Below are 22472 nucleotides of genomic sequence, written 5' to 3'. Positions count from 1 at the left end.
GGGATGTGGGCACTGCAGAAGGTGGCTTAACCTGCTGTGCAACAATGCCGGCCCCAGTAATGAATACATTAATATTTTAAGCCTTGGGCAGGTGTTGTGATGCAATAGGTTAGACCACTCTTAGGAGGCCCACATACTGGAGAACCAGTTTGAGTCCTGGCTGCTCCGCTTCCCACCCAGCTTTCTGCTAATGTACGTGGGAAACAATGGATGGCGGCCCAAGTACTTGAGTTCCTGCTACCCACATTGAAGACCTGGATTGAGTTCCGGGCTTTAGTCTAGATCCATCCTAGCTAGTGTAGTCATTTGGGGGAGGGAATCAGTGGATGGAAGGGCATGCCTTTCAAATAAGCAAACTTTAAAAAAAAATTCTAATCCTCATATGTTCACACTTTTGGGTGGTCAAAATACTTGAAAAATACCCACTTGCACTTCTGAGTAGTCTTGGAAATGTGAAGCAAAGAATCCCACCCTATCCTCTACTCCGGCTCAGCCCAATCCCATCACAGAACTCAGTGTCTCCTAGCACCCCCACACTTTGTCATGCTGAGATGCCATCTGCTACAAAGCCAGGAGAGCTGAGCACAAAGCCCAAAGCTGACCCACGACTAACGTGCACAAACACGTCCTGTTGAGTCAGCATCAGGAGAACCCATACTTCCTCCTGAGACCAAGTCAGGCCTTGAGTCATCCCGCCTGCTCATCTGCAGAAACCAAAGCCCAGCCCAGCTAGGGACGCGGCTTAGCCCAGCACTGGCTTGCATCCACCTATCCACTTCCCACAGGCATCCAGGCTGACATCCCTGCAGGTCCAACACGTAAATATTACTGCTCTTGCAGAAAATGCAGGGCACAAAGAAGCACATCAAACAACATTGCAAGGGGGTCACCAGCAATGGCTAGACAGGAAAACTCTACACTGCCTGGTTTCAACAATGAAGTTTCTATTTCCAAACTTTAATCTCATCTCTCAAAAATCCAAATTCCTTAATGTGTAAAATGGCATCAAGACTTGCTAGCTTATCTGAGGTCATTGCTTCTCATAGCTTAGGAACACCTTGCCCAGGTTCTAAAGTTCATTGCCAGCAGACCTGCAAAGCCATATGACGGATGCTAGCGCTGGAACGATTCTGAGTAACCGGGCATATCTAGTAAAATTGCACACGCATGCATCTGACCACTCAGCAATTCTATTTCTAGATAGCACCTAGAAAAACCTCATCCAAGTACATAAGTGGGCAAGCACAAGAATGTTCAATACCAGCTATTTTCAAAAATAAAATACAACCTGAATGTCCAGTGGTAAGGAGGGTATAAATAAAATGCAGTAGATTTATATAATGGCATACTAAAATGCTGTAAGAAATGAGAGCATATTTCATAAACAAAAAATGTCACAGGGCTGGTGTTGTGGTCCAGCAGGTTAGGCTGCTGCTAGCATTCTGTATCAGAGCTCTGGCTGAAGTCCTAGCTCCTCCACTTCCGACTCAGCTCCCTACGAATGCCCTTGGGAAAGCAGATGATGATCTAAGTACTTGTGCCCTTGCTGCCCCTGTGGGAGACTTAAATGAAGTTCTGGGCTCCTGGCTTTGGCCTGGACCAGCCCTGGGCATCACAGCCATTTTGGGGAATGACCCAGCAGATGGAAGAGATTTCAATTTGTCTCTCTCCGTTGCTCTATTCCTCTGCCTCTCAAAATAAATAAATCTTCAAAGAAAGAAAATGAAATTCAGGCTTGGCCACTTTAAAAAATTGTTGAGTGAAAAGCAAGCTGCAACATGATTGATGGACTAGGACTCCAGACAGACAGACAGACACACACACGCACGCAGGCACACATGCACTGGCTTCAGTCTGCTGGCTGCATAGTCAAGCGGGAAGTCTCAGCAGGACGGAAACAGAGCAGGGAGCAAGGAAAGGCTCTGTGGAGTGAAAATGGACACGAACCTTAAATGAGCAGAGTTCTACTGCCGGGGAAGGAGTGGGAATTCCATTTCGGAATGGTGTGTGCACACAGGGACAGGCTACGTCGGAGACACACCTGAAGCAGCTGGAGTGTGCTGACACAGGGGATGAGGCAGGTATGCTGGGGGCAGACTTGTGTATGAATGTGTTCATTGTCGTGGGCTCTCTGAGCTTTTCCAGAAAAGACCCATGAAGAATGTATCTGGTCTGCATTTCCCTTTTTGTGCCCACTGAGCCCCCGAGTCCCCTCTCTTTCTCCCAGGAGGAGGGGTTGCTGGCTGCAGCTCCGAGGACCAACCAGGGACAGCAGTCACGCCCAGAAGCCCTGGGGGCCCTCCAGCCTGGGCCAGGCTCTGTCCCTGCTCCAACAGCCTCCTGATCACTAACGTTCGTTTAATCAGCGCAGACTTGTGAACAACTCAGTCCCGGGAGGCTGACAAGCTCTTAAATAGAATGGGGTCAGAGCACGCTGGCGCTACAGTAAATCATCCCGATCCGCCCCAGCCAATCCCAATCTGGCCTCAGTCGCTGTGAATTCCAACAGCTGCCATTCAGCACAGCCCAATGGGAGCCCCGCCTCCTCAAATGTCCTCCACTCTGTCCCCCCGGGCAGGCATATACAGCTGCCCGGCAGTGGAAGCAACTAGACGACAGGGGCCTAGCCACCTGCTTCCTCAGGAGGGGCCGCCCTCCCCTGCGACAGGCCAGAGGCATCCGCAATCAGACGCCCACTGATAGCAATGTGCCTGCACTGGCTCCGCCCTCCGAGGAGCCACGCTGCCGACGGCTTCCACACGCCATGCCAGGACCTGGGAGACTCAGGACGTCAGAAAAAATCAGTGTGCGGTGTCCAGGCCACTGCTGCGCTTATTCACATCACGTGAGGTCACGCAGGTTAGGTCGGCTCAGGCAGGCGTCCCCTCTCCTTTGGGAGTCAGCAGCTGCACCCCACGTGGTGTATTCTGGAGTGTGCACGTTACTCTTGTATTTCTCTCATGCCAACACATCCTGCTTCCCTCCCCTTCCCACAAACCACCAGCTCCCCAGATACCCTGTGGGGTGTGGCAAACACCAGCTAAGTTCAAACCACCACCACGGAGAAAGCATTCCGGCAGTAGAGGCTTAGTCCCGATGGCCCAAAGGCAGAAACACCCCAACTAAATGTGCTGCACATTCATGCAACAAAGTAACGCTGGACAAGTCCACCTGATGGAGGAACCTAGAGTAGGCAAAGCAGGGAAGGGTGAACTAAGAGCAACGATTTAATGGCTACAAAGTTTTGGAAGTAGAAGATGGCAGCTTGAACATGGGTAATGCTACTGAACTGTGCACTTGAAACAGTAAGATGGGAAATTTTGTTATGCATATTACACGATAAAAATTAAAACACTGCTCCTATGCCTCATGTTAGGTCAGCTGGTGATTTGCCCTCGCAAAATCCCAGTGATTGACAATTACTCCCGCCCACCAAAGAGGCCACTTCTGCTTTGCCCCGGATAACCACTTCCTCTGTCTTTAAATCTAGGAGTCTCCCATCTCTCTGAAATCTTACTGCCGAGGAGGTTAACTGAACTTGCAAATTCAGAGTGAAGAAGTAGCCTGGCTTTGTGCCTATTCCAGGTAAGACGATGCTCAGTGTGGGCTCCTGGGGGGGAACTGCTCAAGTACAGGCTTGGCGAGCAGTCTCAGGGACGCCAAGGCCAGGGTCCGTGAACATCCTATGAATGGGACCATGGCCAGGCCCTGACCTCAGGATTTCAAAACACACACTGAGAGCAAACGGGCTACCAACTAACTGCTGGGCAGCAGGGAGGCAAACTACAGTAAAGCACGTAGGAGTGCATAAAACACTCAGTGATGTGGGGACAAGTCTCATGCTGCCACCTGCAGTGAAAATCCAGGAGTCCAAATGGCTATGCACCTGCTGGGGGTGGGAGGGCACAAAGCCTCCTGCCCCTTCATTCTCTTGCACCTTCCAGTGAGGAAGCCCTTGGTACCCTTCAAGTAGGGCAACAGTTCTCAAAGTGTGGCACCCCATCGGCAGCTTGTGCTCACCCAGGAACCTGGGAGAAATAAAGTTTGTCGGGCCCTTCCCAGGCTCGCAGACTCAAACTCTGTAGGCAGGGCCCAGGAGTCTGGGCTTTGCAAGACCCTCAGTGCTTCTCGCGTGAGAAGCATTGTGAAGGAGCACAAGTCTGCCTTCGAGTTTTATCTGCTTAGTAACAATGCCTTCCACTGTACTGACCATGTCCCCACCCATCCAAGAACCAACACTGGAACTTGCTTTTGTTGAATTCTTTGCAAGTGGTTGGAGTCCCATCTCTCAGCACAGAGCTACACATCTCCAAGTAACAGAATTCTGACAGCAGGAAGTTTTGCCTGGATAATCAACAGACACCCCTGAATTCAGACTCAAAGGTCACTTCCGAGCTTGGTAAAGAGATAAGGGTGGTGGAGGGGGTGGCTGGGAGCAGGGACAACCCTGGCAGGTTCTCGCTCCCTCCAGCTCCGACACTCATGAGACACCAACCATGTGAGAGCTTGCGTCTTAGCCAATGCAGCCAAAATGGAGCTTTGTTGGCAGCTCACGGCCTCAACTGAACCCCTTCTTCCCAGAATGAAGGGGCTGGCAGAGAGGGCCTGTTCTTACTCAACTGTCGCCCAGTGACACAGAGCCCCAGCCGCCAAGGACGGGGCAGCAAACCCAGCCCAGTGACCATGAAGCCCCTCGGCCCTCCCCAGCATACGTCAGTCTTCACAGAGGTGAGATAAAACAGAAAATGGCCAGTGTGATCCTGAAACATGATGAAGTTACAGCTACATCTCATTTTTAGAAGCCGCCTGTGGCACTGCCCTCACTCCCGCCCAGTCCAGGACATTCACACGGAAGCCCTGGCTGATGCGTGCGAGGGGAGAAGGCCCAGACAGAAGCCACTCCGGCCAGCCTGTCCATCACAGGGTGCTGCTTCCTGCAGCTCCACCACACGCATCTCGCTTCTACCTCCCTCTCCCCTCCTCCCCCAGGAGGAAATATATTCACGCTTTTTTCCGGGGGTGGGGGTGGGGGAATCTACTTAGCTTCCCCACCTCCCAGGAGGGTCACCCTGACCCAGCAGTGTGGACGGGGCCCTGACTTCCTGACCCAAGATGGCAGCAGGGGAGGCAGGGAGGGACGACAGTCACTGGGACACGCAGCAGAGAGCCTGAGGACGCTACACCAGCACCGGGATTCGAGGGCCACCATGGATGGGGTCAGGACATTCGCCCCTTTGCAGTTTTGGGGGCACCTCTGGGATTTTTCTCCTTGACAAAGGACAGGGGCACTCAAGGCAAGATGTAAATGCCGCCTCCAGGAGCCGCAGCCAGGCATCCTCAGGACCCACTATGCCAGGCCCGCAGCCAGGCTGGACGCCCACGAGTCTTTACCTCCATGATGGGACTGGATGCCAGGACCTTCTCTTCGATGTTGGTGTCACTGGCTGAGCCGCCGACTGTGGCGAAGTAGCGCATGGCATACTTGGCCGACACGGTCTTCCCGGCTCCAGACTCCCCGCTGACGATGATGGACTGGTTCTTCTCATCTCTGGGAAAAGGGAAAAAGCTCCGGTCAGCTGCTGCCTGTGGCAGGGCCCTGATGCCTTCCGGAGATGATGTTTCAAGGGCCTGAGCCGGATCAGGACACCGTTCTCACATTCAGGGGCACAGGAGGAGCGACGGCCTAGCAGCCTGCCCTCCAGCACACCTGCTCAGGATGTGAACGCAGCGAGGAGGAAAGCAGTTCCCACAGCACCTCCCCAGCAGTGGGGCTCCTCCTCTGCACCCAAAGGGGATGCAGCCAGGTCACTCCCCACTTCTGTCTGGGGGCAGAGCCCCTAGACCACCTCCTGACACACACCCTCCAGTTTTTCACTTAAAGACACACCCAGTTCCTAAGCTCACCTGTGGATCTCTAACACTCCCCAGTGTGGGCCACTGCACACATCACAGGTTATTCACGAGCCAGGATCTCTTCTCCTCCCCCTGCACCTGAGCTCAGCATGCCAGCACACAGAGTCGGACACTCCTGCTCACACAGCTCCTTCACACGGGGCACACTGCTGGCCACCAGGCTGACCCTGCCTCTACCCTCCCAGAAGCGGGATTAAGCAGCTACCTCTTGCAATAAGAGGGAGCTGGGTCAGCCCAAACAGAAAGCAGACAGAAGACACTCTGCATTCCTGAAATCATCTCCATTTGCTCCCTTTACAACGGAGCAGCAGGCAGACAAGGGAAAGGCAGTCCGTTGGCCCTCAGGAACGTAGAGGTTCGTGGCACTAACAGAGGGAGGACGAACATTTGCACCAGTTTTGGGAAATCAATTGCCTTTAAGGGTTGTGCTCAACTACCTCTTTCCAGTTCACAAACGCACTGCCACAAAGGCAGGCACTGTGTTTTCAAGCTCCAGCCTCTAAGCGCCTGGCACACAGCTCACACTCAACGTACGCTGCTGGACAAGTGACTGAGCCCTCCTCTTCCAGAGGGAAGCGGGTTTAGCACTCTGGTCTCCTGGCAGCAGCCTGGCACTCCTTACGCCAGCTGCCACAACTCCCCCCTGCAGAGTGGACTACAGGATAGGGAATCCACCATAGGCAGCCTGCCCCACTCCAACAATAACCAGTGCAGTCAGCCCTAAGCGTATCAGGGCAGGCGAATGAACCTTGGCCTCTCTTCTGACCTGGGCCACCCACCAAGATGCTAGAAAAACAGTGGGATGACAGAACAGAAGCTCCACGGAGAGGAAGGCAGCTGGGAGAGAGCTGGGCTGCAGGGGAGAGCACCAGCAGCCACTCTTCATGGTCCCAGCGAGCGGTGGGCACAGCTCACCCGGGTCGATTGTCAGCAATGGGGAGGGGACCTGCGGGGACATAGGTGGCCAGCAGACACCAGTGACAGGATGCTGTTGAAAAAGCCATCTTTCACATTGTCTACTCAGCCAATTACTAGAAACGTACATAGAACCCCACCTGGTACTGAGGGTGGGGTGGAGGGAGATGTGGCTGTCCAAGATGCTTCCTGGCTCTGGGCTACCATTGCTACCACCACAGCTTCTGCCTCTCCCCTCCCAGCCCCTGTGAAATCCTCACATTGAAAGCTGGCTTCATGAGACACCTGTGGGTGCCAACAGCTCCCATTCTCATTCTGTACTGCACCCAGCAGACAGGGGCCGCCTCTCCCTTGAATATCTTCACTGCCAACTCCTTGGAGAACGGCTCAAGCACAACCACCCCAGGTGACCAGGAACATAAGCTGAGCTTTCTGCTCTAAAACAGACTTAGTCTGATATCCCCTTTGAAGCTCCCCGTGCACCTGCACAAGCAGTACTGGACTGCAAGCAACCACACGGAAGGCCTAGAGCTGTGCCCTTAACCTAAAATAAGGAGACGAGTGCAGGATGTGTCTGAGCATTGCCTAGAATGCGGGGGTTCCCACTGTCCCAACCACTCGACAGGGATTCCTGGGAATCAGCACAGGTGCTGGGAAACCAGGATCAGGTCCGTGGGGGAGGGGCCAACACACACACCCAGGATACTGATTGCAGAGACCCCAGTTGTGACATTTGGTGAAGGCAAAGCACAAACCAATGTCACCTGCCACTCTCACATCCAGCGCATGGAGATGGGAGCTACTCTGCACATCACAGGAAAATGATTGCTCACGCAAGAAAACTACTCGTGTGGGAGGCACACAGGTCTGAAGAACAAGTAGACTGTTTCTGAGGGTGAGTGGCCAGGGAGTCAACCAGATGGCCAGTTTATGCGGCAAGTGTGATGGATTCAAAGAAGAAATCAAGGCAGCAAAACAATAAAATCCCAGCAGGCTGTGGAGGAAAATGCTGGTGCTCTAAGGAGACTACACACACGTGACCAAAACAGTATCAGGAGTCACAAATATTCTGTTTAAAATATCTGTTCATTTGGGGCTCTTTGGGGGAGCAAATATGGGAAGTGACCATCAGTGTTACCTCCAGCCCAATTTGGTGGATGTGAGTTCTGAGACAGATGAATTCATCTCTTAGACCAACAAATACACTTCAATGACCTCCTGAATTTAGGCTCATGTGGAATATTTGTAAACCCTGACCACTTTTATTAGCTCTACTGCACTTCTTTTGCCTCTACTCCCCAACCTACTCCCTGGCCTAGCAAAGGGCAAGCGGCAGGTCAGGTGTCCACACTTGACCCCGGACGAGCCCAGAAGGCACAACGCACAACACCACTCTCCACTTGTTCTCCATCCACCACCTGGTTGCTTCCAGCTGACCAGAGAACTGCAATCCAGAACACGGGCATTAAAAGCTGACTTGTACTTGAACCTCATCTGCACCACTCATTACCTGTCTTTGAACAGGTAGGCAATTTACCTGACCCTCAGATTCTCTCAGCACTTTAGGACCTTGATTCCTGAGGTCCACAGTCTAAGGGTTACCTTGCTTTAGGCCTATGCCTCTAACTTCACCCTGACACTCCTGCCAGATTAAATCTATAAAGCACAGCTCTCATCCTGTTTTCCCCAGTTAAGTAAGTACCACTGTTTATCATGTCTAAACTCCTTAGTTGAACATCAACCTTTATAATACACTCTCCACACACCAAAACCATTAATAAGTATAAAAAATGATACTGTGAAGTGGACATGGACTGTTAGTCTAAGGATCTGCCCTCAGCCCTGGTTCCACCATCCACACATTCTTTATAAGCAACTTCACCACACTGAATACAGAATACTTTCCATATCTTGAGGGCACTTCAAAACTTTCACGGAAAATGGAACTCAAAGACGAGCTTAGTTTGTGTAAAAACTTTGAAATCCATGCACAGCCTTTTCATGATGTACATTTTCCATGAATTTTAGAATATATTCAATTTTATTTACATGAAAGGCAGAGAGTGAGAGCAAAATCTAAGGCAAGAATTCTTCCATGTGCTGGTTCACTCCCCAGGGCTGGGCCAGAAGCCAGGAGCCTGGAAATCCATTTAGCTCTCTCATATGGGTAACCTGAGCCATCACCTGCTGCCCGCCTCCCATTTGCATTAGCAGGAAGATGGATGGGAAGTGGATGTGGGACTCAATCTTAGCCGCTCTGCAATATGGGAACGCAGGCATCTCAAGGAGCAGCTTAACCCACTGCACCACAACGCCTGCCTTCCATGAAGTTTTCTTGTTTTTGTTTTGTTTTGTTGACAGGCAGAGTGGACAGTGAGAGAGACAGAGAGAAAGGTCTTCCTTTTTCCATTGGTTCACCCCCAACTGGCCACGGCAGCTGGGCACCTCACTGATCCGAAGCCAGGAGCCAGGTGCTTCCTCCTGGTCTCCCATGCGGGTGCAGGGCCCAAGCACTTGAGCCATCCTCCACTGCACTCCTGGGCCACAGCAGAGAGCTGGACAGGAAGAGGGGCAACCGGGACAGAATCCGGCGCCCCGACCGAGACTAGAACCTGGTGTGCCGGCGCTGCAGACAGAGGATTAGCCTAGTGAGCCACGGTGCAGGCCCTTCCATGAAGTTTTACAAGTCCCCTGAATGCACGGACTTCAAAGTGTCCTTGCACTAAAATAAGAATCTTTAAAAAAGAAATGGAGTTCAAAGATAAGTTTATTTCTTTTGAAAGTCAGAGTTACATTAGATAGAGAAGGAGAGGCGGGTGGGGAGAGGGAGGGAGGTCAGTCTTCCATCCGCTGGTTCACTCCGCAGATGGTCACAATGGACAGAACTGTGCCAATCTGAAGCCAGGAGCTTCCTCCAGGTCTCCCGCGTGGGTGCAGGGACCCAAGGACTTGGGCCTTCTACTGCCTTCCCAGGTCATAGTAGAGAGCTGGATAGGAAGTGCAGCAGCCAGGACTTGAACTGGCATCCACATGGGATGCCGGCACTGCAGGTGGCAGCTTTACCCACTACACCACAGCGCTGGCCCCTGAACTTAAATAAATTTATTTATTGACATAAACATCCCTGTTTATTTAAAGGTCAGAGTTGAAGGAGATACAAAGAGATATTCCATCTGTTGGTTCTCCAGATGGTCACAAAGGCTGGGCCAGGCTGAAGCCAAGAGTTTCTTCCAGGTCTCCCATGTGGGTGGCAAAGGCCCCAACACTTGGGCCACCTTCAGGTCCTTTTCCAAGGCCATTAGCAGGGAGCTGGATCAAAGCGGAACAGCTGGGACTTGAACCAGCACCCACACGTCACAGCGCCAGCCCCTGAAATCCATTTTCTATGAACTTTCTGAAGTGCCCTTGTATTTGTTGAAGTCTATGAGGTGAAATGCACTCTTCTTATGACGGTTTTACACTCAGCCACACTGGCCTGCACATCACCCTTGCCCACTTCTCTGCTGTTGGTGGCGCTCCCTCCGCAAGGTCAGCTCCCCCACCACACCCTTTACCGAGTCCTCCCCACATCCCGGGCCAGGGCCGTCCAGCCCGACTCCCGGCCGGAGCCTCCCAGCAGCAATTACTCCTCCATCTTCCACCGTCTGACCTGGTGAACGTCAGTTAGGTGGACACTACTTGTTCTGACTTCAGGTTGCTTCCTTTTTCCTGGCCCTTCTCTCTTTTCATCTCAAAAGTCAAGGGTTGTGACTTGACCTTCCCCAGGGACCTCATCTGTTCCCGACAGCTGGTGATTCCTCGACTAAAATCCTAACAGGAAGTCTGGGTGGAGAACAGGTCTTCATTCCAAGTGTCAGAAGTTGGGGCAGGTCTGTATGAACGGAGTCCTACCCGGCGTCCTTCGGAAACATGACCCATGTGTGGCTCCATCCACTCAGCCCAACTGTGGAGGAGACTCAGGTGGCAACTGCAGCCTGCCTTGCAATGCATCCCTGTCTCTCAAGGCCACAGAAATGTGCTTTACAGAAGGTAAACCATGCCTAAGAAACTTAGTGCCCAGGTCCAGCTATGCTCAGGAACTCGTGCGCTACCCCAAGCAGGAAACAGGGCTTCAAGGCCTCTCTCTCAAAGACAAGGGCACAGGAGTCCCAGGTAAACAGCTCAGCTCTTCTGCAGCTTCTAGGCAAGACACCTGACACACACACACCGTCAACCACTCCCCCATTCACACCAGACCCCCTCTTTCCACACTCCAGGGGTGAGATCAAATTGATACTAAATCACCCTGCAAAAGCTTCCCACCATACCACTGCAGTGCTTTGCGCTCATGACTCCATTTCTGGGTGGGCCACCGGCTAAGGCGAGTGGTACAGGTGGCTATCAAGGCACCTGGGGTCCTTCTACCCAAAGGAAGAGCCCTGCTGCAGCCAGCGGATTTCTCTTGAGAAATCCTGCTCAAGTGTTTGTTGTCTCATTTAGTTTTTTTTTGTTTTTGTTTTTTTTTTTTGTTTGTTTTGTTTTTTGTTTTTGCAGAGTCTCCCAATCAGCCATGTGTAAACAGAAGCCACAGGGAAGCACTGCTCACATCTCAGAGCTGAGACAGACTCTGGGGAAGTGCCAGAGGGCTGAGGTCCCAGCAAGCAGCCTGGCTGGGATGGGTAGGCCAGGGATCTGCCAGCAGCCTGGGTGACACCTGGGGCACGTCCACACTCAGACCAGGCTCTAATAGCCACAACCAGTGCACACATTGGTCTCTAGACAGAGGCCAGGCGTGCACTGTAACCTTGCATCCCTGGGGCTCCTGGCACCAAAGCCCACCCATCGCTCATGCCCCCAGTGCCTTCTCCATGCAGCAGTAGCAGCCTCAACTCATTGACCGTTGTGGGCTCCTCCCTTTCTCCTTTCTCCCACAGGAGCACCTCCTGTTGAGTTTGCCTCTGAATAGAGCCTTGCTCCTTCGCGACAGCTTGTAGTCCAAGCCACTACCATCTTTGACATGTACCGCAACTGCAATGCTGACCTCTACTTTTTGAAAAAGAGTATTTACTTAGAAAGTCACAGAGAGATCTTCCATTTGCTGGTTCACTCCCCAAATGCCCAAACAGCCAGGGCTAGGCCAAGCCAAAGCCAGAAGCCTGGAACTCAGTGTATGTGGGCGGCAGGAACCCAAGTGCTTGAGCCATCACCTGCTGCCTCCCAGGGTGTGCATTAGCAGGAACCTGGATTAGGAAGCTGAGCTCGGACTTGAACCTGGGCACTCTAACACACGACATGAGCATCCCAAGCAGGGACTTAGCCCCTGTGCCAAACGCCCAACCCTGGCTGTTACTTACTTTCCTCTAACACATCCTCTTGGTGCGATCTTCTGAGTGTGAGTATTTGACCTCTCTACCTCTTGGCCTTCCACTGGCACCCATGTGCCTCTGAATAAGACCCACACTCCACCGTGTTCAACATCTGCTTCTCTGTACTGAGTACACGCAAGCCACTCGGGGCTTCCTTTATTGTCTCCTACAAGGCAGCCAGGAGCTAGTCCAGCTCCATGCGACTTCCCCCATCTTTCATCGCACAGCTCCTAACGCCTGGTACTCAATCACACGCTGCCTATGCCAGCTCACGTGTGACTGCCTTTCAGGGTAATTAATGACCATCTATTCACATCATACTCAACTGGCTTACAAACTCTCAGCCACGCCGCCTCGCTCAGCACTCCTGAGACCACGGGTGGAGACTTCTCGTTCTAAAGAACGTGAAGTTTGGAAAGGCCATGTGATGTGCCCAGAACACCTCCGTTCCCGACACAGAACCCAAACTGGACACAGGCACCCTTCCCCTCACATGCTTTTCCATGGGGTGACGCAGTGACCTCTGTGCACCACTGCAGCCCTTTCTGGGCATAGAAACCCAGCTTCAGGGTGAGGCCAAACAGGAGTCTGGGTTCTCGGCTGAACTGGTTCTTTGGAGGCCTTCCCCCAGTGTGGACCACACACTTCGCCAGTGGTTTACCCTCCCTACTTCATGGTCCCCCTGTCCCGGCATTCCCTGGCAGAATATAAGTCCCGTGATTTGCACGTGCAGGCCAGCACTGGTCCATGGCCAGGCGAGAGCCCCGGCAAGGCTGTCCTACCATATGCCTGGGCTGTATTAAGAGGGGGTCCTCACAAGACCATCGAGTGCAGGGCCAGGGTCTGGAGTCTCCCAGGGTTCTACAATTCCCTGCCTGCACAGGTTCCTGCCCTGGGTTCAGCTTCCCCACAGCTCACCCATGGGAAGGGGACAGACCTTGGAGGAGGACCCCCAAGCCTCAGACAGGTTCAGTTCTGCTTCCCAGAACTGGGAACTCCCTGAAAGGGTGAAGAAGAGGGATCCTGGTGGCTCAGGCCCCAAAACACAGCACAGGGAGAGGGGAAGCCAAGCAGGGCAGGAGGGATGCCCCATCTCCCAACACATCATTAAGCCCCTCTATTGGTGCCACCTCCAGTGACAAATCATTGGAAAACCTGGGCGTGCCAGGGGACTATTCTGTTCACTAAGGGGGTCATCAATCCTCTGCCTCCTGCCTGGCTCTGTCTGTCTACACCCTAATTACATTGTCAACACCATCAATGAAGCACAGAGCATCTACTACGGGCGAGCAGACAAAGAGAAAGATGACTACGCTGCAGAATAGGATACAAAGAATTTTTAATTAAGAATTTCTGTTCAGCAAAGATATTTATGTCAGTACCTTGGACAGTGTTAATGACTAGAAAACAGGCTAGGACAACAAAGCTACAATGAATCTTTGCAACAATGCAGACTTAAAAATGACTATTCTAATGTATGGTATGGCACTTTTTTTATAAATTAAAACCAGGAAACTGAAACAATAGAGATACAAACACACAAAACTATGAATACAAAACAGAAACCAAAACCTATACACAGTGAGGGAAGTTAGATTAGGGAAGAGTCAGGTGCAAGCCAGCTGAAGGGCATGTAATGCATCCAGGGCACTGGGCGGGGGGCCTCATGTGACGATCCTTCTGGCCCAGGGTCCATGCAGGTCCCAGGGGTCCAGGCATGGAGGTGGCAGCAGGCCTCCCTGGGGACCTTGGCCGTCCAGTGCTAAGATCCTACACTAACACTCTCTCCCTCCCCGGGCAGGCCATACTCTCGGGCACAGTCCAGTACTCAAGATGAGCCACTCAGAGAGGCTGTCAGAGGGCTGCCGCCTACAGTGCCGGCATCCCATATGGGTGCCAGTTTAAGTCCTGGCTGCTTCACTTCCAATCCAGCTCCCTGCTAATGCACCTTGGAAAGCAGGGGAGGATGGCCCAAGTGCTTGGGACCCTGCACCCACCAGGGAGATCTCAATTTGTTCAGATCTCAGTTCCTGGCTTTGGACCAGCCCAGCTCCAGCCATTGCAGCTGTTCAGGGAGTAAACTAGCAGATATAAGATCTCCGTCTCTTTTCTGTGTCTCTCGTTTTCTCTCTGGAACTATGACTTTCAAATAAATAGAACTTTTTTATTAAAAAAAAAAAAGGCAGGCTGGCAGACCAGGCACTGGAAATTGCTGAACTGGCATTAGCAGCCAGAGTCCTAAGTGTCTACCTTGTCAGATGAAAACGAGCCTTCAGCCGGTTTAGGAGGTAAGCTCCTAGGGTACTGAATTCCACTACCCCACCACAGTTTCACGGCGGCCCTCAGAGCACTAGGTTCTATGTAGAAACGTCCCAGCGATAGCATGGTACAGGCAGCAGCAGAGTAAATCTGTCCCTGCTGCTCCAGAGACTGACTACATCTCAGACCTGACAGTCCCACAGGAAGAGCCCAGGGAGCCCGCGCACCCACCCCTTCACTGGAAGCCAAGCAGGGGTCCTGAGACCCAGCCCTGCTCAGGGGCTGCTCAGTGCGAATGGCAATGCACATTTTCTCTTCTGCATACAAGGGCTGGAAGATGTCTTCCTGCTCCTCCTTTAGCCGTGGTTCCAGACCCCCGTACAGCTGAGCTCCGCAATGCATTCCACAGCAACTTCGGCTATCTGCTAATGTCCACAACACACTCTGCAGCTCAAACTGCGGGCTCAGATGAGAGTGGGCCTCAGAGGCAGGTTTTCTGTGGTTTTCTACTCTATGGATGTGTCACAGTTAAGGTTGTCGCTAGCTGGTAGTAAACCATGATATACACACACGCAGTATCTGTAGCCTGCAGCATCAAATAAGCATCATTTCTCAAACTTACTGTCTCACGTGGTCCTGAAGCTACTTTGCAGATTCCCTGCCTGGGGGTCCAGCTGGTGAGGGAAGCCAGGTGATTTCCGGAACTTGGCCTGAAATCCGTCCTCTCTACCTCACCCCGTCTCTGGTATGCTACCAGTAAGATACAGGGAAATGGTACATAATTACAGATAATACAGACAATGCACCAACCATTTATCTTGGTTAAATTCAGGGCCTTGGGGGCAGGTGTTTGGCATGGTGGTTAAGACACCTTATGATGTGCAGAGCCCATAACAGAACACCTGGGTTTGAGTCTCAGCTCTACTTCCAATTTCCTGCTAATGCACACCCTGGGAGGCAGCAGGTGCTCAAGCACTTGGATTCCTGTCACCCATGTGGGACACCCTGACTGAGCTTCAGGTTCCTTGCTCTGGACTGGGTGTTGCAGACATTTGGAGGGTGTACCAGTGCATAGTGGAACTGTGTCTTTCAAATAAAACACTTTTAAAAATTCAGGGCTTCCTTGAATGTCAATTTCACTTCTCTTGTATCCTACCTGCCAGGTTGCCTTTAAGATGATTCTATCTGCCACCCACAAGCATCCCACCCAGCTATCTCCCAAACCCAGAGCCTTCTCAAGAGCCAAACACATATGCAAACCTGCCCACTGCACATCCTGTGTGGAGGCTGCGCAGGTGCCCTGAAGCCAACAGGTCCCAAACAGAGCTCTTCAGCTCCCCCCAGTCCACTCCCAGTCCTGCCTCCCAGAGGGGAGGCCTCAGCGAGCCAGCAGCCACAACAGAGGCAACCTGGGATCCGCCCTCCACTTCCCCTTCTCCTTCTCCCTCCATTAGGCCTAGTAGATGGGACTGCTGAGGTTTTGCTAACAGTTCCCTTAGTACCTCTCCTGGATGCTACCACAGCATGACTGGTCTCTGCACCAATGTTATCCCCTACCCAACACATGGCCCCTCACTGCTCCTGGGGAGGTATCTGTAACACACTCACTGGAGTGAGTCCAGGCCCTGCACACACCCTTGCACAGCTCCCTGTGGCCTGGGGGATGGGCCCAGCATCTTCAGTACTGCAATCCATCATGCCCCTGCTCCCAAAGTGTCAGGCCATGCAAAGGGTGGGAAAGCAGGTCATGGAAGAGGGTGAGGTTCAGGGCACTTGGATTCTAGGAGGCGAATGACATCTCTGGCAACAAACTGCAAAGAATCATCCCCTGTTCACTGCTGGGCAGTTCTCAGCCGAGCTGTACATCAGAAACACCTGTGCTGTATGAAGAACCCACCCCTCGGGCTAGCACTGTGGTAGGTTAAGCCACCTCCTGCAGTGCTGGCATCCCCCCAAATGGGTGCTGGTTTGCATCCTGACTGCTCCACTACTGCTCTAGCTCCCTGCTAATGCACCTGGGAATTCGGTAGAGGACAGCCCATGTGCTTGGGCCCCTGCCACCCTAGTGGGAGACCTAAAGAAGCTCCTGGCACCTAGCTTAGGACTGGCCCAGCTCTGGCCATTGCAATCATATGGGGAATGAACCAGTGGATGGAAGACCTCTGTCACTCTGCCTCACAAATAAAATCTTTAAAGAAGAAGCCACACCACTGCTAGGTCCTACCTTGGACCAACTGGATCACAAGCTCTTGGGGTGGTATTCTAACCTTTAAAAAATTCCACAGGTGATGCTAAGGTTCTACTAGAGCATTGGCTCTGCTATGGTTAAGAACACTGTTGGAGGGGTCACCTGTAGGACCACCATCCCACGTGGTCACCAATTCAAGTCCCAGCTGCTCCACTTCCGATCCAGCTCTCTGCTAGTGCACCTGGGAAAACAGCAGAAGATGGCTCAAGTGCTTGGACACCTGCACCCACATGGGAGACCTGGAAGAAGCTACTAGTTTTGGATTAGCCCAGGTCTGGCTGATGTGGCCATTTGAGTAGCGAACAAGCAGATGGAAGATCTCTCCCTAACTCTCCCTTTCAAATCAATCAATCAATCAATCTCAGAAAAAAAAAAAAAAGAGCAATGTTGGAGACTCAAGAGTTTTATTAAGTGGGTCACTATATAGATACACTCTGGCACTTTGCAACAATTCAAACACTTTGTAACTAATTTGTGGTCAATGTTAGCCTGTATACAATGTGACACTTCACTGAAAGATTAGCTTGACAAGATTAAGCAGAGTCTTAACTCTGTGCAGGTATTACTTGCTCTCCTCTGCTGCAGACAACAGGAACCTTTTAATTGTAATTTGAATTATAAGCCCTAGCTAGTGGGTTATGATAAGTCAAAGCAGAGTTTACTAACTGGATTTGCACTGACACCCACACAGCTGAATGAACGGTGTAGACTGGTCTGCATTGGAGGTCAGAGCACAGGGACATACACCAAGAGGAACATCCCACTGCCTGACACACACCATTGGGAAGAACAAAGTCTCACGTCATCCCCTATTCCAGGGAAACTATATAGCTTCCCAGCAAGAGGGGGGTTAATGGGCTGACTCACAAAAAAGAAACAGGGTTCACAGGGCCGGCGCCGTGGCTCACTTGGTTAATCCCCCGCCTGTGGCGCCGGCATCCCATATGGGCGCCAGGTTCTAGTCCCAGTTGCTCCTCTTCCAGTCCAGCTCTCTGCTGTGGCCCAGGAGGGCAGTGGAGGATGGCCCAAGTGCTTGTGCTCCTGCACCCGCATTGGAGACCAGGAGGAAGCACCTGGCTCCTGGCTTTGGATCGGCATAGTTCCGGCTGTAGCGGCCACTTGGGGGGGTGAACCAATGGAAGGAAGACCTTTCTGTCTAACTCTGAAAAAAGAAAGGAAGGAAGGAAGGAAGGAAGGAAGGAAGGAAGGAAGGAAGGAAGGAAGGACAGAAAGACAGAAAGACAAAGAAAGACAGACAGAAAGACAGACAGAAAGAAACAGGGTCCACAGACCTACCCCTCTCCTCACCCAGCAGCTGCAAGGCTGCCACACAGCCCAATTTAGAGACAAGCTCAGCAGGCGAAGCCTTCCACCTCTCAAAAAGCATGCAGCCCCGGCCTCCTGGTCCAGAAACTGTTCCTTCAACCCTTCAAATACTTGACACATGGAGGACCAGGGCAGTGGGAGGGAAATAAGCGCTCAGTGCTGGGTCGTGTCAAGAACTGAAAGATCTACTCAGGAGACAGGACAACAGCCAAAGGACACAGGCCATGAAGGCAGATGGTGGACAAAGCACCAGAGTCTCAGGACTCACAGGGAGTCTGAGTATTTCACGCTGAAGGAACTGACACTGCAGGTGAAAAAGGGGGAACTCAAAATACAGACTGGCTCCTGAAAGGGATGACTAACTATAGCCGTTCAAGTCAACTATTTAATATTTATAGCTGTTATTATGTAGAATGATTATGAGTCTTGTTAAACATGCTACACTAATTCTGCAGTAGGCTTTATTCAATTACAAAAACACATGCTCAATATCCATAATGCTTTGCTTGTATGACTTAAAAATTACAGTACTCCAGGGGCTGGTATTGTACCATAGCAAGCTAAGCTGCCACCTGCAGCGCCAGCATCCCACATGGGGGGCAACTCGAGTGCCTGCTGATCGACTTCCATCTAGCTCCCTGCTGATGCTCCTGGGGAGGAAGCCAGGGACCACCCAGGTGTTTGGGTCCCTGCACCCACATGGGAGACCTGGAAGAAGCTCCTTCCTGGTTTTGGCCTGGCCCAGCCCCCCTGTGTAGCCATTTGCAGAGTGAACTAGCATATGGAAGATTTCTGTCTCTCCCACTCTCTGCCTTTCAAATAAGACTTTAAAAAAAATTACAATATCCCTTCCAGGCATGGAACCACAAACTTGAGATGCAAGGAAGCTAATGTTTTAGGAATATGGGAGACCAGGAGGAAGCGCCTGGCTCCTGATTTCAGATCAGCACTGCATACCAGCCATAGCAGCCATTTGGGGGGTGAACCAACAAAAGGAAGACCTTTCTCTAACTCTGTCCCAAAAAAAAAAAAAAAAAAAAAAAAAAAAGGAATGTCATTTATGACCAAATACTCTAGCCACTAAAATAGCATTCTAGAAGCAAATAAAAGGAGGGGAACCCTGCAGAGGTGAGTTGGACTGAGCATCAGTTAAGTAGAGCTGCGGAGCTTTCCAGACAAAATGTGCTAAGGCAAACAAGGAATGCTCAGGCCAAGGCGAGTCCTATGCAATCTCATTTCTCCATGCTTCCATATGAATTTTCTAATTCTTATAAGTTTACGGGGTCAGATGTTTCCCCAGACTAAGAGAAGGAAAACTGAGGTGCCAAGAGATTCTGGATATGAGATTTGATGTCGAATAGAGAAGTTTATGCCTTTCTTGAGGGAAGAAAAAGCTGGAGAGAACAGCTGTAGAACTGCAAGGCTGGCAGGAGGAAGTGGCTACCTTGGCTAATGCAGCATCCCGTTCTCATGGCAGATACTCCTTACCCCATCCATGGAGGACTCTAGGTCGACCAGGCGTGTTTCTGGCACCATCAGAGAACTCAGAATTGGGGCACAAGCACCAGCCCTTGCTCCAGTTCTCTTTGACATCATGCAACATGAATAATGATTCTGTATGGCAAAATGGCCAAGACCTCCACAAGGGAACACGTCAGTGACCATTTCCATCAAGAATCTGGATGGAGTAAACGGCTGGCACAGGGAGCGGCACCAGGATGGGCCTGTGCCCTGTACTGCTGGACCTCACCACAGACCTGTACCCAGTGGACCTCATGACAACGTCACACACACATACTGTCCACAGCGAGATGAACAAAACTATAAGGGGGGACCGGGACGCAAAGGACTTCCGTGTGAAGCTGCCAGGACTTGAGCAATCTTTGGTGAGGCTGGGCAAGGCAGGACAGGACCCACAGAGAGGGAAGCAATCAACAGGAGCTGTGAGCTCCTTCCCCACCCAGGCAGAACTGGCACCAGTGGTGACAGGTCACAAGGACACCGTCGCTCCAAGCAGCACAAAAACTTAGTGGCACGGGTCACATGGGACCACTCAAACACACACCCCCTCCCCCTGCCCCAGTCATGCTTTCCTCTTCCGTATGTCTTCATGGACTTCCCTTCTGGTCAAATTCCTCTCTCTAGCTCCTGCCCCAGTTTCACACGCAAATTCCACCTCTCCCCCACCTCCAAATTGCAAAGGCCAGCTTGGGAAACCAATCCTAGAAATCCACCTGGAAGTAGGTGCTTCCCGCTTCAGGACGCCGCCTCTGGGCGCTTGGGTGCCTCTCAGGTAGCTGCTACCTTCTCTCCCCACAGAGGCGGAAAAGCTGAAGCGTTGTTGAGAACAGTGCTGTAAGCTGCAGCATTCCAGCTAGATGTCCGATGGCCAGCATTGGCTCCTCCCGCCGTGCCAGACTCCATGGATCCAACCACGAGATGCTGCTTCAGAGACATCTGCTTCAGACTGAAGGTGCTCAGGTAAAGACACAGCCAATGCTGGGGCCAGGAGACAACTCGCTTAACTGCCCAGCCCGGAGCCCAGCACTTGGTCTCTGCTTCAACACTCCATGTCTGTGGATCCTGGGACACACACTGGGTTAGACCCATAACGTCTCTAAGGACTCACATCTGAGTCCTCAAAAAGAATCGCTTTATTGGGCTGGAGAAAACCTAACGGTGGAAAGCCAACCAATCATCCATGAGGCTGGCACAGGAACTTGCTGCCTCCCAGAAACACCTTCGCCACCCCCGAGACGGAGGAATAACACCCTCTTCTCCCAGCCACGTGTGCATCATTCGGGAAATCCTGCCCTGCAAGGCCTAAATATGTCACCTCCACTCCTCACAGTGCCCCCGGCCCCGGAAATCGGCCATGGCATCCATCCCACCTGCACCCACCACTGAGATCTTAGGATAGCAAATGATACCATTTTCAACACATGAGAACACTGCACTTAAGCCCAGAGCTTTGGCAATAGCAGCCTCCGGCCAGAAATAGACGGCTTTAAGAGCATGGCAGGATCCTGAGACTGCTCGTGCTGAGCCAGACGGTAACCAAGACTCTGTTCTCAGAGTTCTGTCTGTGACTCACTGCCCCGCCCTCTCCCCCAAGGGCTTTTCATATAGCACAGACAGAAGGGGCAGAGCTAGCAAGGAAACAGCAGGCTTAGGTCACACGGAAAACCCAAGATTCAGTGACCAGCATCGGTTTTGCCCTACTGCATGAGTTTCAACCCTACTACGCGTCAGCTTCCCCTTCTGCTGACAAGGTGGGGTGGGCCAGGTAACACCCCATTACCCCCTTCACAGGGCAGCAACCAGGACAGAGTGTAAGGGAAGGGATCCCCTAAAGCACAGGCTGCCCGGCTGCACTCAGCGTTTCTCCTCTCCCCTCCACTGCAAGCCCAGCAGGGTGTGGCAGGACCTCTCTCCACGGGCTACGCAGACCCAGGGGACCCTTGGGCATGGCTGTTGGGTCATCATGGACAAGGACCCGAGAAGGAGTTCTACTTCCATGTCAATTACAACCGATTCCCCCAGCTTCTTCCTTCCAGTGTTTTATGAAAACAGTAGTAGAAGCAGGCTGATTCCACGTCGGCCAGTGTCAGTAAGAGGGCTGTGAGCGTGGGCCGCCCAAAACGGTATCCACGATCCTGCTCAGCAAGCATTTCCACCTGGGCCAGAGGTTTCCCTTCCCCGAGCCTCAGTTTCCCCATCTGGATGAGGGTACATCCAAAAGCTTATGGAAAAATCCGAGATTGAAAGACATTTATTTTGGCATGAGAAAAAAATTTGAAACTCATGCAGTCTTTTTTACCATATGCATCTCCCATGAAATTTCTGAAGAGTCCCTGCATAGCACTAAGGATGTCCCACCCCCCACATCACGCATTACAGTGAGGTGTGTAACACACTATCACATAGTGGGGACAGAATTCCAACTTGCAGACTTCGACTCGATATAACCTGTAACCTATGTATCACCCGCAGGAACTTAAGCCTGGCCTGACGTCTCAGACTCACCCATGCTTTCTCTCAGCAAAGCCAGAGATCTGCTCTGCTCCTGTACCCCCCCCCACTCTCACCCAGCACAACAGCCTGTACCTGCCCCTCTCCCCCAGCCAGCCTGCAAGGGGCCTTCCCAGTCTCCTCCCAGGCGAGGGACAGCACTCGCCATGCTCACAGCACGCAGGGCTGTGGGAGACGGGTTTTGCTTCCTCTCCACGTCTCTGTCCCCTGAGCAAGGGCACGTTCAATGACATCACAAGGAACGTGGCAGGCACCTGAGGTCAAGAGTGTAGGGAGGAGGTGCAGCGTCTGAGCGCTGCCACCCTGGCTGGACATGCACCAGGAAAGGACACAGTCCCTGCTTTCCGCGGCGTGGCCCTGGCCCTGTGGGACAGACAGAACGTCCATCCTACCTCAGTGCCTACAGACCTTTTGGAGCCAGTGGTGGAGAGGGG

At 52.1% G+C, this 22472-nt stretch overlaps 1 protein-coding gene across 2 annotated transcripts in view; it reads right to left on the bottom strand.

Annotated features, from left to right (window-relative positions):
• The window catches only part of MYO5B (myosin VB), a 329807-nt gene that overhangs the window by 149548 nt on the left and 157787 nt on the right, over window positions 1-22472 (bottom strand). For both annotated transcript variants that reach the window (XM_070050187.2, XM_089305758.1), the window contains exon 5: window positions 5392-5548. In XM_070050187.2, the coding sequence (XP_069906288.2) occupies window positions 5392-5548 (157 nt within the window). The remainder of the gene's footprint in view (window positions 1-5391; window positions 5549-22472) is intronic.

Source organism: Oryctolagus cuniculus, chromosome 10 (genome assembly GCF_051225735.1).
Source record: "Oryctolagus cuniculus isolate XC-2025 breed Fujian yellow rabbit chromosome 10, ASM5122573v1, whole genome shotgun sequence".
Lineage (NCBI taxonomy): Eukaryota > Metazoa > Chordata > Mammalia > Lagomorpha > Leporidae > Oryctolagus > Oryctolagus cuniculus.
This window is presented reverse-complemented; position numbering and strand designations above follow the sequence as displayed.